The 13051-nt window shown below is 36.6% G+C and overlaps 1 protein-coding gene across 1 annotated transcript; it reads right to left on the bottom strand.

Moving 5' to 3' along the window:
* Nucleotides 1-5016: 5016 nt before the first annotated feature.
* LOC124863114 (myeloid-associated differentiation marker homolog) lies at nt 5017-8086 on the bottom strand. Its single transcript, XM_047357362.1, has 3 exons — nt 8064-8086; nt 6964-7297; nt 5017-5691 (listed from the first exon to the last, which is right to left on the bottom strand). Exons 1-3 carry the CDS (start codon nt 8084-8086, stop codon nt 5107-5109), a joined length of 942 nt encoding a protein of 313 aa, XP_047213318.1. The 3' UTR covers nt 5017-5106.
* Between the last annotated feature and the right edge of the window lie 4965 nt (nt 8087-13051).

Here is a 13051-nt window from a genome sequence, read left to right as displayed (position 1 = left end):
AATTATGCCACCTAATGCTAGCTTGCTATAGTGTTGTACTATAGTTGTACTCTGGGCTTGTTGTGTATGGGACATACACAACAAGCCCAGAGTACAACAAATTCATGGTTCATATTAGTTATTATAATATGTATCCTGTGTGTTTCAGATGGTGGTCCTGTTGCAAATTTATCACTGCAGACCTTCAGTCTGGTTGTTTAGTTGAGCCACCCAGTGGTGGGATGTGTTTGATTTCACTTAACTTAAGATGCATAATTTTTTTATTTCTTCCTGTGCAACAATGAGTCAGCTCTAAAGCAACAATATACAACTTTCCAATAATGTGTGCCCTTAAGAAAGAGAGTGGCACTGTAGAACCTAGCTATGGGCGTATTGAAAATCTTTTTGGAGTCAGAATTAGAACTATGTGCAGGTTGGTGCAGGAGTTTTGTGCTGCTGCTGCAAATTAAAATAATAATCTTGTTGCTTTCTCAGCCCTGAGCTCAAACATGTATCATTGTATCTCACTATGAATTTTAACAATAAGCTTTTATGTATTTTAAAAATGTTTTTGTTTTGTTCATATTACAACGACTTTATGAAACATTGGATGTGAAAGAAAGAAAAGAAGCTAAGAAAAATCAAACAGATAAATAATTTTTTGTTTGGCACGATTTGGTTAACAAAATTATGTACCTTGAAGTATTTTATTAAAACATTTATTTACATTAGATACTAGCCTAGTAATAGGAAATACAAATGTTAGTATAGCAGAGAATTCAATAATATCACTAAAGAGTTTGGTTTCTTCTGCACTGGCACATCAAGGAATAGAGTTATCTGACTTCACCCAGTAAGAAAATGTATGTATTTAGGTCACCAATGAGTCATCAATGCACAAAAAGATCAATGACTAATGTTAGGGTTGTACTATTGACTCCTCCTACCAGTATGTGCACATATAAAGTAAAAAAATCATGATGCAAGCACATGAGTGAAATTTTTTTAATACTGACAGGCAGGTCCAGATCATGTCAGCCCTAGAGTCCTGAAGGCCTGTGCAGAGCAGCTCTGTGGGATTCTGCAGCACCTCTTCAACCTTAGCCTGGCCCAGAAGAAGGTTCCAGTGTTGTGGAAGACCTCCTGTCTTGTTCCGGTACCAAAGAAAACTCACCCATCAGTCCTCAATGACTATAGACCTGTTGCCCTGACATCTCACATCATGAAGGTCCTAGAGAGACTCCTGTTGGCCCACCCGAGTAAGCAAACAGTAAACCATCAGGACCCCCTTCAGTTTGCTTATTGCTGTGGAGTTGGAGTTGAAGATGCCATCATACACCTGCTTCAACAAACCCACTGTCATCTGGACAAAGCCAGCAGCACTGTGAGGATCATGTTCTTTGATTTCTCAAGTGCATTTAACACAATCCAACCTGATTTGCTTTGTCAGAAACTCCAGGAGACTCAGGTGGAGGCCTCAACAATCTCCTGGATCAAAGACTACCTGACAAACAGACCACAGTTTGTGAGACTGAAGGGTTGTGAGTCTAACCAGGTAGTCAGCAGCACAGGAGCACCACAGGGGACTGTACTCTCACCATTCCTTTTCACTCTGTACGCCTCAGACTTCCAGTACAAGACAGACTCCTGTCATCTGCAGAAATACTCGGATGATTCTGCAGTCGTGGGGTGGATCAGAGATGGACAAGAAGCTGAGTACAGGAAGGTGGTGGACCGCTTTGTGGCATGGTGTGGAAACAATCATCTCATTTTGAACGTGACTAAAACAAAGGAGATGATTGTAGATTTTAAGAGAAACAGGAATAAGTCAAAAACTATTTCTATCATGGGAGAAGAAGTGGAGGTGGTGGAGGAGTATAAATACCTCGGTGTTCACCTGGACAACAGACTAGAGTGGAGATGCAGCTGTGAAGCCATCTACAAGAAGGGACAGAGCAGACTGTACTTCTTGAGGAAGCTTAGGTCCTTTGGTGTTTGCAGCAAGATGCTGCATTTCTTCTATAAGTCTGTTGTGGAAAGTGTGATCTATTCTACCATCATCTCCTGGGGAAGCAGCATCAGAACCAGGGACTTAAAAAAGCTCAACAATCTGATAAAAAAGGCTGGCTCTGTTCTGGGGACTCCTCTGGAACCTCTGGAGATCATTGTGGAAAGACGGATTCTTCATAAAATGAAGAACATTAAGGAGAACCCTGAGCATCCTCTTCATGAGACTGTCCTACAACAACAGAGTGTCTTCAGTCAGAGGCTTCTTCAGATCTGCTGTAAGACGGAGCGCTACAGGAGATCCTTCCTGCCCACAGCCATCAGCATCTACAACGGCTCTTTGAGGAAACCTTCATAATATAAACTACAACAACATTTAATTTCCCTTTGGGATTAATAAAGTATTTTTGAATTGAATTGAATGAATCTCCTACAATGCGTCAGGGGGAGAGGCGTGGGAGCTGACCGAGCTGAGGCACTCCCACTGCTCGCCAGTCGAGTTTCATTTGTTTGAACGACTTCCAATTTTTTCAGTTCGAACCACTCCAGCTGTTGGTTCGGTAATTGCTTTTGAGCGTTTTAAGCTTCTCACAACATTGCTTAGCTGTTTACTGGTACCTGTGAGTAGGCATCAATGGAGTCGCTCTAATGGCGGAACCAGTGACTTCAACCCCCCTGGCCAGTTAGTGACGGGCAATCTTCTGACATCATCTCGACTCGGCTCACTTGAAATCCCAGTCAATTAGGAACTTAGAAAAGAAGCTGGTACCGAGTATTAATGAAAACCCTAATAACAGAGTAGAGCCCAGTCGAGTCTGACGGCACTGGACTGAACAACCATTTTATACCTCTCCAGAATGGACAAATTGCCAGTCTGCTCTTAATAGCCTTTTTTTTCTTCTTTTACTTTAGGTGGAGAAGGCAGTGATTATATGGAATACAATAGATAACAAATCTGATTGTTTTTACAGGTGTGTGAGAGCAGCATAGAGTAGACCAGTGATCAGCTAACTTAATGCATATATATTTACCTCCTTTTGATTCATGCTCTTTTTAGATTTGTGTGTGTGTGTGTTATTTCTGTGTTTTTGCACTGAATTTAAAGACATTAAAACAAACAATAAAATCATCTCAAAATTTCAACTATTACCAAAAATAACCAATTTCTATGTAAAAAAAAATGCATAGAAATGGGTGTCCTTGTGTGGTTCTGACCACACAAGTGGACCAGCCGATCCCGCTACTGTCTGTATACAGACTTATCGTTGTCCTGGATCAGACTAGTTACAGAGGTCTCTTCTGCAAACTAAAGAGTTTCACAGACATGTTCCTGAGGTGCAGTCATTAGTGTACAGAGAAAGGAGGAGAGGGAAGAGAACACTCACTAGATGGCGCTGTTTCTGATGGTTCTTGTGCGAGAGAAGACGCCTCCCAGCCTCATCTACAGCTGCCGGTCAGTAAGGAGACAGGTGCAGGCCACTACAGTGAGCTTCGAGTGGAGAATGTCTAGTTTGATTCCAACAATGTTTTGTTCTAAACCCTATATTTGGGTGTGTGGGCTTTTAACAAATATAACAGATTGAGTGACTGCCTGCTGTTAAATATTATTTACTGGATTCATATAACATTTCCCCACAGTAGACTATGACTTTCCATCCATACTACTACACTGAACCTAATAAAAAATCACCTCTAGTAGTGGTTACTATCAACATCTACATATATCTACATTTATAATCATATGCATGGACTATTATTATTTTTATGAATTACTTCAAAGTGCATTTGGTATTGATAATGTGACCTACATGTTTTTGCTCAGTTTTACCCAGCAAATAACTTAGTATCTATTTACATTTTTGTATGAATCTATGTTATTGGGACAAAAACATGATCAAATTATTTGCAAGATATTATGTTACTGACTTTTATTTTATTATTGGTTGCTATAATTACAATTAAGAGGCATCTATGATATCTAAAGTTTACAGGCAAGGCAAGTTTATTTGTATGGCACCGGTCACACACAAAGCAGTTTAAATTGCTTACAGGAATTCACAGAAAATACGATGAAATCAAAACAATCTTTAAGCTTTGCTTAAAAAGAGAGCTCAATCATACATTTAAAAGCATTGAACAAAAAATAATACAAAATACAAATTTTAAACAGATAAATAGCTAGAGAAATCACTGTCCAAGGAATGTTATACTCTGTAAGAACAATGCTTCAATCTCCCGCTTTAATGGTGATCATGTAAACAGTTTATTACTGTGATGTTTTGATCGAAAGCAGCAGTAAACAATAATGTTTTCAGTTCTAATTTAAAGAAGCCAGCAGTTTCTGCACATCTCAGGTTGTCAGAGAGGTTTGTTTTTGCTTTATGAGCTAATATTTGAATTTTATTACTTTACAAACAGGGCTGAAATCAAGTAACACAAAGACAGAAGTTCCAGATGCGTCACTGTTTAAAATGTGTCAACATTTAAAAAAAATTATCAGTGCAGTCTCAGGGCTGTGGTGTTGTCTGAACCCATAGTTTTGTCATAAATAGAGGTGGAATTAGAGCCCTAGTCCAAAATGTAGCTAAAGTTTATTTAAATATTTCTTATTAAAATTGAACATGAGTAAACTTAACATATGGGTGTGTAATCTTTAATGCTACCCCTCCCAGTCTTTTATTTTAGTGCCCGTTGTAAAACATTACATTGTACACATATGTGTTTTAGTTAGCATTTGGACACACCTTTGCAAACACAATTTATTATGGGCAGGTGACGAGCATTGGTTAAAGCTTCACCTATTCTAACAGTATTGTAACATGTCTCTTATGTGCTAAAGCAAACATGCAACAGCTGTACCTTTTTTGTTGAAAGCCTTTACAGCAACATTATTTCAGCAACATTTAGATCAGAAAATGTAATAAATTAGATATATATTTAACCAAATAACTATGTTGTAAAAAATATAACTAATGACAATCACCAGGATGGCATGTAAAATGGAAACAAATTGCACTGTTATGTTACAAATAGAACTTATGCTTCATTTATTTAGTTTTGACAAAAGCAAAATCACAACAGAAACAAAACCTTCACATTCAAATCAATACAACAATGTGATTATGTTTCAGTGGGGAAGAAGACCAGCTTGAAAGAATACACTGTGTCCACAATGTAAGCAATCAGGTTAAAAAAGGTCATAAAAGAAATAACAACTAGCAAATTCCACCCACAGTTCACTGGGCAGTAGCTTGGTCTGGGAATGTTCCTGAAGCAGTAGAAGGGCCAGATGACGGCAGCTGTTATGTACATCAGCACGGCCAGTACATTGCAGACTATCAGAACCTTGTTGAAAGGTGCAGGGAAGCGGGACAGCAGGCGGCCGATAGTTAAAAGAATGATAAGGAGCGCAAAAATAAAACAAATGGAGTACACGGCAACACACCACTGAAGACCTGGATATAATGTGTAGTTGATGTAGTACAAACAGATAAAGATTACGCAGGCCACAAAGGCCTCCAGAACTTTGAGCAGGCCCGGCACAGTGGAGAGAAATCCACTGATTTCACCAGGTTTGGCCCGAGTCAGTCCAATCTCAACAGCATACAGGATGAAGGTCAAGAAGGAGAGAACGCAGGCGGCAATCTGTCTGCCACAACTAGCACAGGTGAAGAAGATGGAGTAGAGGATCGATGCTGTGAGCACCTGCATGAATGATAATTAAAAATTGAGATGGTCATTAGATACAGAGCTAGGTTTATTCTCTTGTGCTGTAGTTACAAATACTCTTTTGAAAAGCTATAAACAGACAAAATATATGGAGGATATATATGGCATAGTCCAGGGGTCTGCAAATTTAACAACCCATAGAGGCATTTTTGCCCTCAGTCCAGCTAAATAAAACTCATTTACAGCAGCAAATGTTACATGACCTTTTAAAAAAAGACAACTTATAATATTTATTAAATATCTTTTATTGAAAATGAATTGTCATTTTTGAAGAGTTAAAATAAATAAAAACGTACAACTTTTGAAAGTAGAGGATGGATACATTATTTTCTAATAGGATGATTGTTATATGTGAAAAGATATGTAAAAGAAAAACACATTGTTTCCAACCTAATGACAAGAAAAACAAATCTAACAAAATATTACTGATACTTTTGGTGTGAATCTGTTGTGCAAATTTAATGCAATTTAAATTTGCTTTTAGGTATTTAGAGCCATTGTGCAGGGTCACAGTTTGCAGACCCCTAGTATAGACTGTCAAAATAAAAATTAAAATGAATTATTATGCCATCGAATGTAACAGAAATTGTTAAAATAATTGTGGCATAGACTGATATATTCTATATAAATATCTAAATGTTGGAAGTTCATTTGTGTTATTATTCCTAATTATTAAATTTGCTTTTAAATATTATTCATATTGATTTTACTTTTACATTATTTTTCATTTTATAACTCTTTTCACTCTTCTATTTAACAAATTTTTTTATTTAAATTTTTTTAAAATTAAATTTATCTTCCTGAAATAATTTATATATGAATTGTATTTTGAACATTTGTTTTAAAGTTAACTTTTTGGGGGGGGTTGTATATCTAAATGATTTATTTTAAAGCCTTTATTTACCCAAGCACATTTACTATCTGTGTTACTTCCCCTTCTCTTTGTTAACTTTCCTGTCACTGTATCCTTCTTTTTTTGATTTATTTAATTTTTGTATGCTGAAGGCAGCATTTCTCATAATAACAGCCCAAAAACACATGTCTCATAATTCGTAAAGTCAATATTGTGTAATGAATTCACTATGATAATTAATTTGATATTTACCAAAGTTTGCATGTTATATTTGATAAAAACTGTTGGTACTTTTAATTATTACATCTGACTCTATACTTGACATCTTAGCTCAAATAGTATTCACTAACAAGAGCTAAAAAATATATAGGACAATTGTAATAAAAGGGACGCACCATTAGGGTAGCCAACATGGCAAACGAAGTGGTAAAATCATCCCAGGAGATGGGCAGCTTTGAGCTGAGGCTGGTGAATTCCAGGACCAGTGTGAGGATGGTGACACAGAAGCAGAAGCACCAAGAGAACATGCACCATGTCCAAAACGAGTCAGTCGTGTGGCCCACTGATGCAACCAAGCTGAAAGTGATACAAGTGAAGATGACCTCCAGTATCCTCAAAATGCCCACTGGTGCTGTCAGCGCCTTGAAGTCCAGTGTAGCCATCCTGACTGTGATCCTGCTGTCGGGTTGCTGTTGATTTTGCTTGCTCCTAAACTGGCTGCCTTCCTTCCTGTTGACAGGCACAAAATAACATGCTTATCAGTTGTTCAATAAGTAGATAGGTCAACGTACCCTGTCACATATGACCCAACCCTTTACACTTACCTTAAAAGTCAAAGGTTGTTTACAAACTGAATGACTTTACAACCCATAAATACACTCAATCTGACAATCCAGCCCCTTTGTACAAGAGCAGATAAAGCAGAGGAGAGGAAGGCGTGATGGAAGAGGTGATAAATGTGCAGATGTGAAATAATAAAGAAACTGAGAAATTCCTCATTTGAGAAATTTGAGAAATACAATTTGAGTTGATGCAAACTAATACAACATGTAAGCTGTTAAAACCAATATTTCATTTCAATTCAGTTCAATTCAAAAATACTTTTATTAATCCCAAAGGGAAATTAAATGTTGTTGTAGCTCATTTCTAAACAGGTGTGGTGGAGTGATTGTGTTGAAATCATATGATGTGAACCAAAGTCCAAGTTTCAAGGTGGGCCCACAATTTTGAAATGTGAATTTAAATTTTTGTATTTAAATATCTGAAATAAATTAACATATGAATGGTAAATGGACTGAACTTGTATGGCACCTTTCCACTCATTCACTCACTCACTAACGCACACACGTTCATGCACCAATATGCAGATCAGTAGGCAAATTGAGGTCAAGTGCCTTGCCCATGGGCACATCGACATGCAGCAGGGGGAGCTGGAATTAAACCCACAAACCTCAGATTGCAAGACGACCACGCTTCCCCATGTTTTGAGATATACCTTACATAACCATATTTAACCATAGTTGGATTTGTTCATTTGGCTCGATAGATATCCATTACAGCTCCAGCTCACATTTAGGCGGACTGAACCAAGCAAGCTGTGGATACAGTGATGAATGTAAGAAAGGATTTGAGAAATCACAGGAAAAACACACAAATATAAAAAATAAATATTAATAGTAACATGGTGGATGTCTTCAGGTAAGTGGATTTCACAACCTGAGCTTATCTACTCTTACATATAGGCCCACTCTCTGGGAGATTTATGTTTTCATGGAGGAGATTACTCGCTTAACTGAGGCTCATTCTAAGGCGCCCAGTGAACTTTAACATGTTTTTTTAGTAAAACTAAAGGGTCAACTTTTCTAATTTGGTCTTTAATGCAAGAACACTTGGATAATGATAATAATCAGAAGACTTTAAACATGTTATGACAGTAAGAAGGAAATTCTGGTGAGGAAAAGTATCCAGCAAAATATATAAATCTGACTGGCAAATATTTACTTCTATGTAGTGTTGGTTTGAAAAAAACAACCTGTAAATGTAAAATAATGCTTACATTTCAAATCGTAATTATACACGTTTATAAGTTGGGAAGAAAAAAATTCAATATGTCAAATAAATCTGATTTCTCTAAATTTCATGTCTTCATAAAAAGTCAACAGATCTGTTTTTTAAGCAATAAAAGTATTTGCTACCACAAACTGTCATGCACGGTCTTTGCTAGCAAACACAGTGCTGTTTTACTTGAAGAGATTAATAGATAACTTTCCAACACTGATGACCTTTTCTTGAAACTGCTTAATTTCTTCTAAGTAGTTGTTGATGTCTCATGATTGCAGGGTGCAAATTAATGACCTCCATTTGTGGCTCATATTCCAAAGAGCAATGTCTTTTTCCATTGGTCCTCAAACATGCAGTGAAAGTGACAGACCTGCTGAAGAATAAGGTCAGAGTGTGGCTATATACACAGCATGGGTTGATTTGCCAACAGAAGACAGGGCAGAGTGGAATTGCCAGATTCCACACCAAGTTGCCCAGCCATGCCTCTAACAGCAGCACAAAATATTTCATCATTGTCATTTCAACCAAAATTAGTGAGAAAAAGTGAAAACAAAAAAAACATCTGTTTTGAAGTCTTCACATTCTAAATGACATCAAAGAGGAAGGTATGTTTTAACAAGTCCCAGTATTTATCCAGTATTTACACTCTATTTATGCACTTTCTAGAGTGCTTAATGCATTGTAAAATGTATTTTACTATCAGTTAAAGTTCTGAAAACAGCACTTCTATATTTCACTTTTTGCTTCATCCATCCAAGCACCCATCATGGCTTATAGATTGTTATATTTTGGCTTAAACATATAGGACTGAATCCCCCGCTCCATCTGTTATCTTCCTTCTTTCTTGTTTATCTAAGTTGCATTGCACATGGAAACAAAAATTATTTTAAACTAAATGAAAATGCTTTAGAATCTTTCAAAAGTGGTTCTTCTAGTATAGTGTTTTACCAAAGGAAATAAATCCCCTTTAAACATGTCTATTTGTGCCAATTCCAGTTGTTTAGTTTAGTTAAGTGTCAATCCTTATCACCAACTGTGACATCAGTGACTTGAATGAGGACATAAAGGGTTTTAGGTTTTTTTACTAGCATGCTTTCAAAAAACTTCATTTTTGTAAAATCCTGCCGTGGAAATCTCTGATTAGTTATCCTGTTGGATTTTAGCTATAATTAGTTATAATTTCACAGTTGTAGGCCATAATATGCACCTCTGGCCATCTGCTTTAACAGTAGCACAATATCCCATCCTTTTAATAAAAAAAGAGATGTAGCTCTTTCTAAATTCAGCCCCAAACCAAAGAGATCATGCTTTCAAAAGACGCAAAGTATTTGTGGGACAGAGCTGTTTAAATTTCTGCTCAAAAAGGTGACTTTCCGATCATACAATAAAGGTTACAACTGGGCTTGATCTGAATGAGTCACTGAGGCAGATAATGTTTTCTAATCTTTGCCCAGCCCTCCATTGTCTTAAAAGGCTTAAGAAGAGATAAGACAGTTGGGTTGGGAAAGCCACTCATGAACTGATGTTCACATTTAATTGCCTGAAAATTAACATGCAAAAAGCAGTTTTTAAAGTAAGTTTTAAAATAAGTATCAGTAATCATAGCCTGCCTTATTTAATTGTCAACGGCTGTATAATTACTAAGCTTTGCTTTTCTAAAGTTTGTTTTGAATTTGAGCCTAAAAAGACACACACAGGTGTTGGGTTTTAAATCTGTCATTGTGCTGCGGATACTCTATGAGAAATAGCCGTTCAGCTGATTAGAAGCTGAAACCTGGTGTTACTGAGAAACAGAGGTGAACTACTTACAAGATAAAACGGGAAACTATGTTAAAGATTAAAAACTAATTAATTTCCAGGTAACAGAACAAGAACTGCCTACTGGCTGCTTCGAGTGTCTGCCCTGGGTTTTGACTGGTCTGCCTGCAGACAGGGAACTGTAATTAATATATGCAGCAATATAAATTTAGACATGTTCATGTGTACAAATGTATGTTTCCTTTCCCTTTCTATGCCTATTTAATTAAATAGTATTATTATTTGTTGTAATTAGGCTGTTAATGTTAGTGTTAATGTTAGTGTTTATCTCAATGTTACTATTCAGTATTCTTTCTTTTGTCTTTTATGTACCTGCTGAAATGAAACCGTTTCTTTCTTCATTGCATCATTATTAAAAGAGCTATACAGACACAATTGTTCTCATTTGTTTATCACTTCCTTACACATAACATTTACTGTAAATGTTGGCTGTGCTTCTCTTTTCTCAAAACAGCACCAATAAACATGATAATAAAGTGGGTTCTCAACATTGTTTCTGAAATTGTACCAGATATGAAGATGGAGGTCCTACAGATCTCCCATTGTGAAGCAAAAACAACCTGGATGCCCCCTAGTGACCAGCTGCAGGATAGATCATAGACCACAGAATAACATAGGGTGTCAGAATCACTGACACCCTATGTTATCTCAGAACTGGAAAGAAGTAAACTCAGTAAATGTTCTCCTTAAGATCTGCTGATGTATGCTCTACTAACGTCTCTCTCCAGTGTTGTACAGCCATTACCTATGGGAGTACTAAGGATATACTTTGTAAGGACATGCCACAATGAAATGAATTTTAAAAAATAATTTAATGTTATCAAGATGAAATAATGAAACTGGGACAGTTTTTACATGTTTATTCATATTAAAACTATACAATTCAAGTGTTACAGCAGGAATGTGTCTGTCCACACTGTTGTTAGCATTTCATAAGAGTACAAAAACAAGTAAAGTAATAGTAGTAGTAAACTAGAATCCAGAATAGAATAAAATACATATAGAAAAAAATACAACTGGTGAGTAAGCTCTTTCCTCCTCTCTCCTCTTCTCCAGTCTTCCACTATTCTAAAACAGAGACATAATATAATCCCAATCTTCTCCAACATCATTAGAACGTATAACATGCAGAAAATATACAATTTGACAAATTAAACAATATTTTGGTTTCAGATACCGTTTAGAAGTTGGTTATTTTTACATGAGCAAATTAAGTCATCCTAGTTACACAAACACAACACTTTGAGGTTACGGATGTTTGTCACTGAAGCAGTGAAACAGAGGAACAGCATGTAACCTAGTCAAATAGGAGTGTTTTTGTAGAGTTTGGGTGGGAGGTTCGTTTAAGAAATGTTGCTGTGTTCATGTCTTGTTGCTGTCAATTCAAGTGAGAATGATGAAAATGCTGGAACATATTGTGAGAATGTGACTGAAATCAGACTGATTGTACTGTCTTGATTTGCAGACTTGTGAATGCAATTTACAAGAGTTAACAAATATTTTTTGTACTTTCTTAGTGTATGTAACACTTTTAAAATTGGTAAATGCCGACAGTGAGCACTATAGAAACCTGAAGCTTAACAAATGAAAAAGTGAAGTGGAAGTAGTTTGTTTTTTCCAGACCTCTTTTGGGGGAGGTTGAATCCCACCTTTATTTACTTAATTTAGAGCAAGCCTTTGCCTTTTGTTCCTGTGTGGATCAAATGCAGTAAAAATTTAAATTATGTTTGAATCCAAAAAGGATTATAAGACAATCCCCCAAAAGATAAGTTCCAAAGTATAGTATTGCGTTTTTAGCAATAAAAAAAACTGGGCAATGATATGACACTTTATATGACCTATACGGTCACTGAACATGACATTTGAGATTATACAGCAGCCATCACATTTAATGGCTGGCCTGATAAGGATGCGTAAGAGGCCTAAATGAATCTTTTATATGGCGTCAAATTCACACCAAAACCCAATAGGAGCAATAAAGAAGATCACGAGCAGCTCATTTTAATTCCAGGTGCGCGTGGATTATGTTCCATGCGCGCATTACTGCACAGATCACTATAGCGAAGCTGTGTGCGGTTCCAGTATTTAAGGTCCGGTGTGGTGCATGTCTGCTTGAGCACATCAGTATGAAATAAATGCATCATAAGTACGCACAACTTAGTGACATTTCTTTGACTTGAATGGGGTGGAATGAGCACTGTGATGCTACACTTCACATTATAGGTACCAGTCGGGCAAAGCTACATCTAATATGAATAATATGGTGGGAGAGAAAGGAACCAGTAAAATACCGGTCACTGTAATGATTTCCTCTGATACAGCTTTTGTTTCGTCTAAGGTTTAACCATTTGTCAGCTTTTATTTTGAAGGCAGGTAATTTTTGTCCTTTTTCCTAACAGACCTACAGTAGGCGAAGCAATTTAGTAATGGCTTTGCACAATTGGTAGCTACAGTGTAGTGAAAATGCATTTGCCACCTAACAAATGGCTTTTTTTAGTTACACTTACATGTTTTGGGTCATCAAACAGTTTAATAGCAGACAACTACAATCACATTATATAAAAAAGCATTTATTAAATATTGATTTCATTTAATAAGGGAAAA

Source organism: Girardinichthys multiradiatus, chromosome X (genome assembly GCF_021462225.1).
Source record: "Girardinichthys multiradiatus isolate DD_20200921_A chromosome X, DD_fGirMul_XY1, whole genome shotgun sequence".
Classification (NCBI taxonomy): domain Eukaryota; kingdom Metazoa; phylum Chordata; class Actinopteri; order Cyprinodontiformes; family Goodeidae; genus Girardinichthys; species Girardinichthys multiradiatus.
The sequence above is the reverse complement of the archived record's forward strand: the minus strand, read 5'-3'. Positions and strand labels throughout refer to the sequence as shown.

Coding starts and splice junctions, on each gene's coding strand:
- LOC124863114 (XM_047357362.1), bottom strand. CDS start 8,086: ATGGTTAAATATGGTTATGTAAG. Junction 7,298..8,063: donor GTTAAATATGGTTATGTAAG/GTATATCTCAAA, acceptor GCCTGTCAACAG/GAAGGAAGGCAGCCAGTTTA. Junction 5,692..6,963: donor CCATGTTGGCTACCCTAATG/GTGCGTCCCTTT, acceptor TCATTCATGCAG/GTGCTCACAGCATCGATCCT.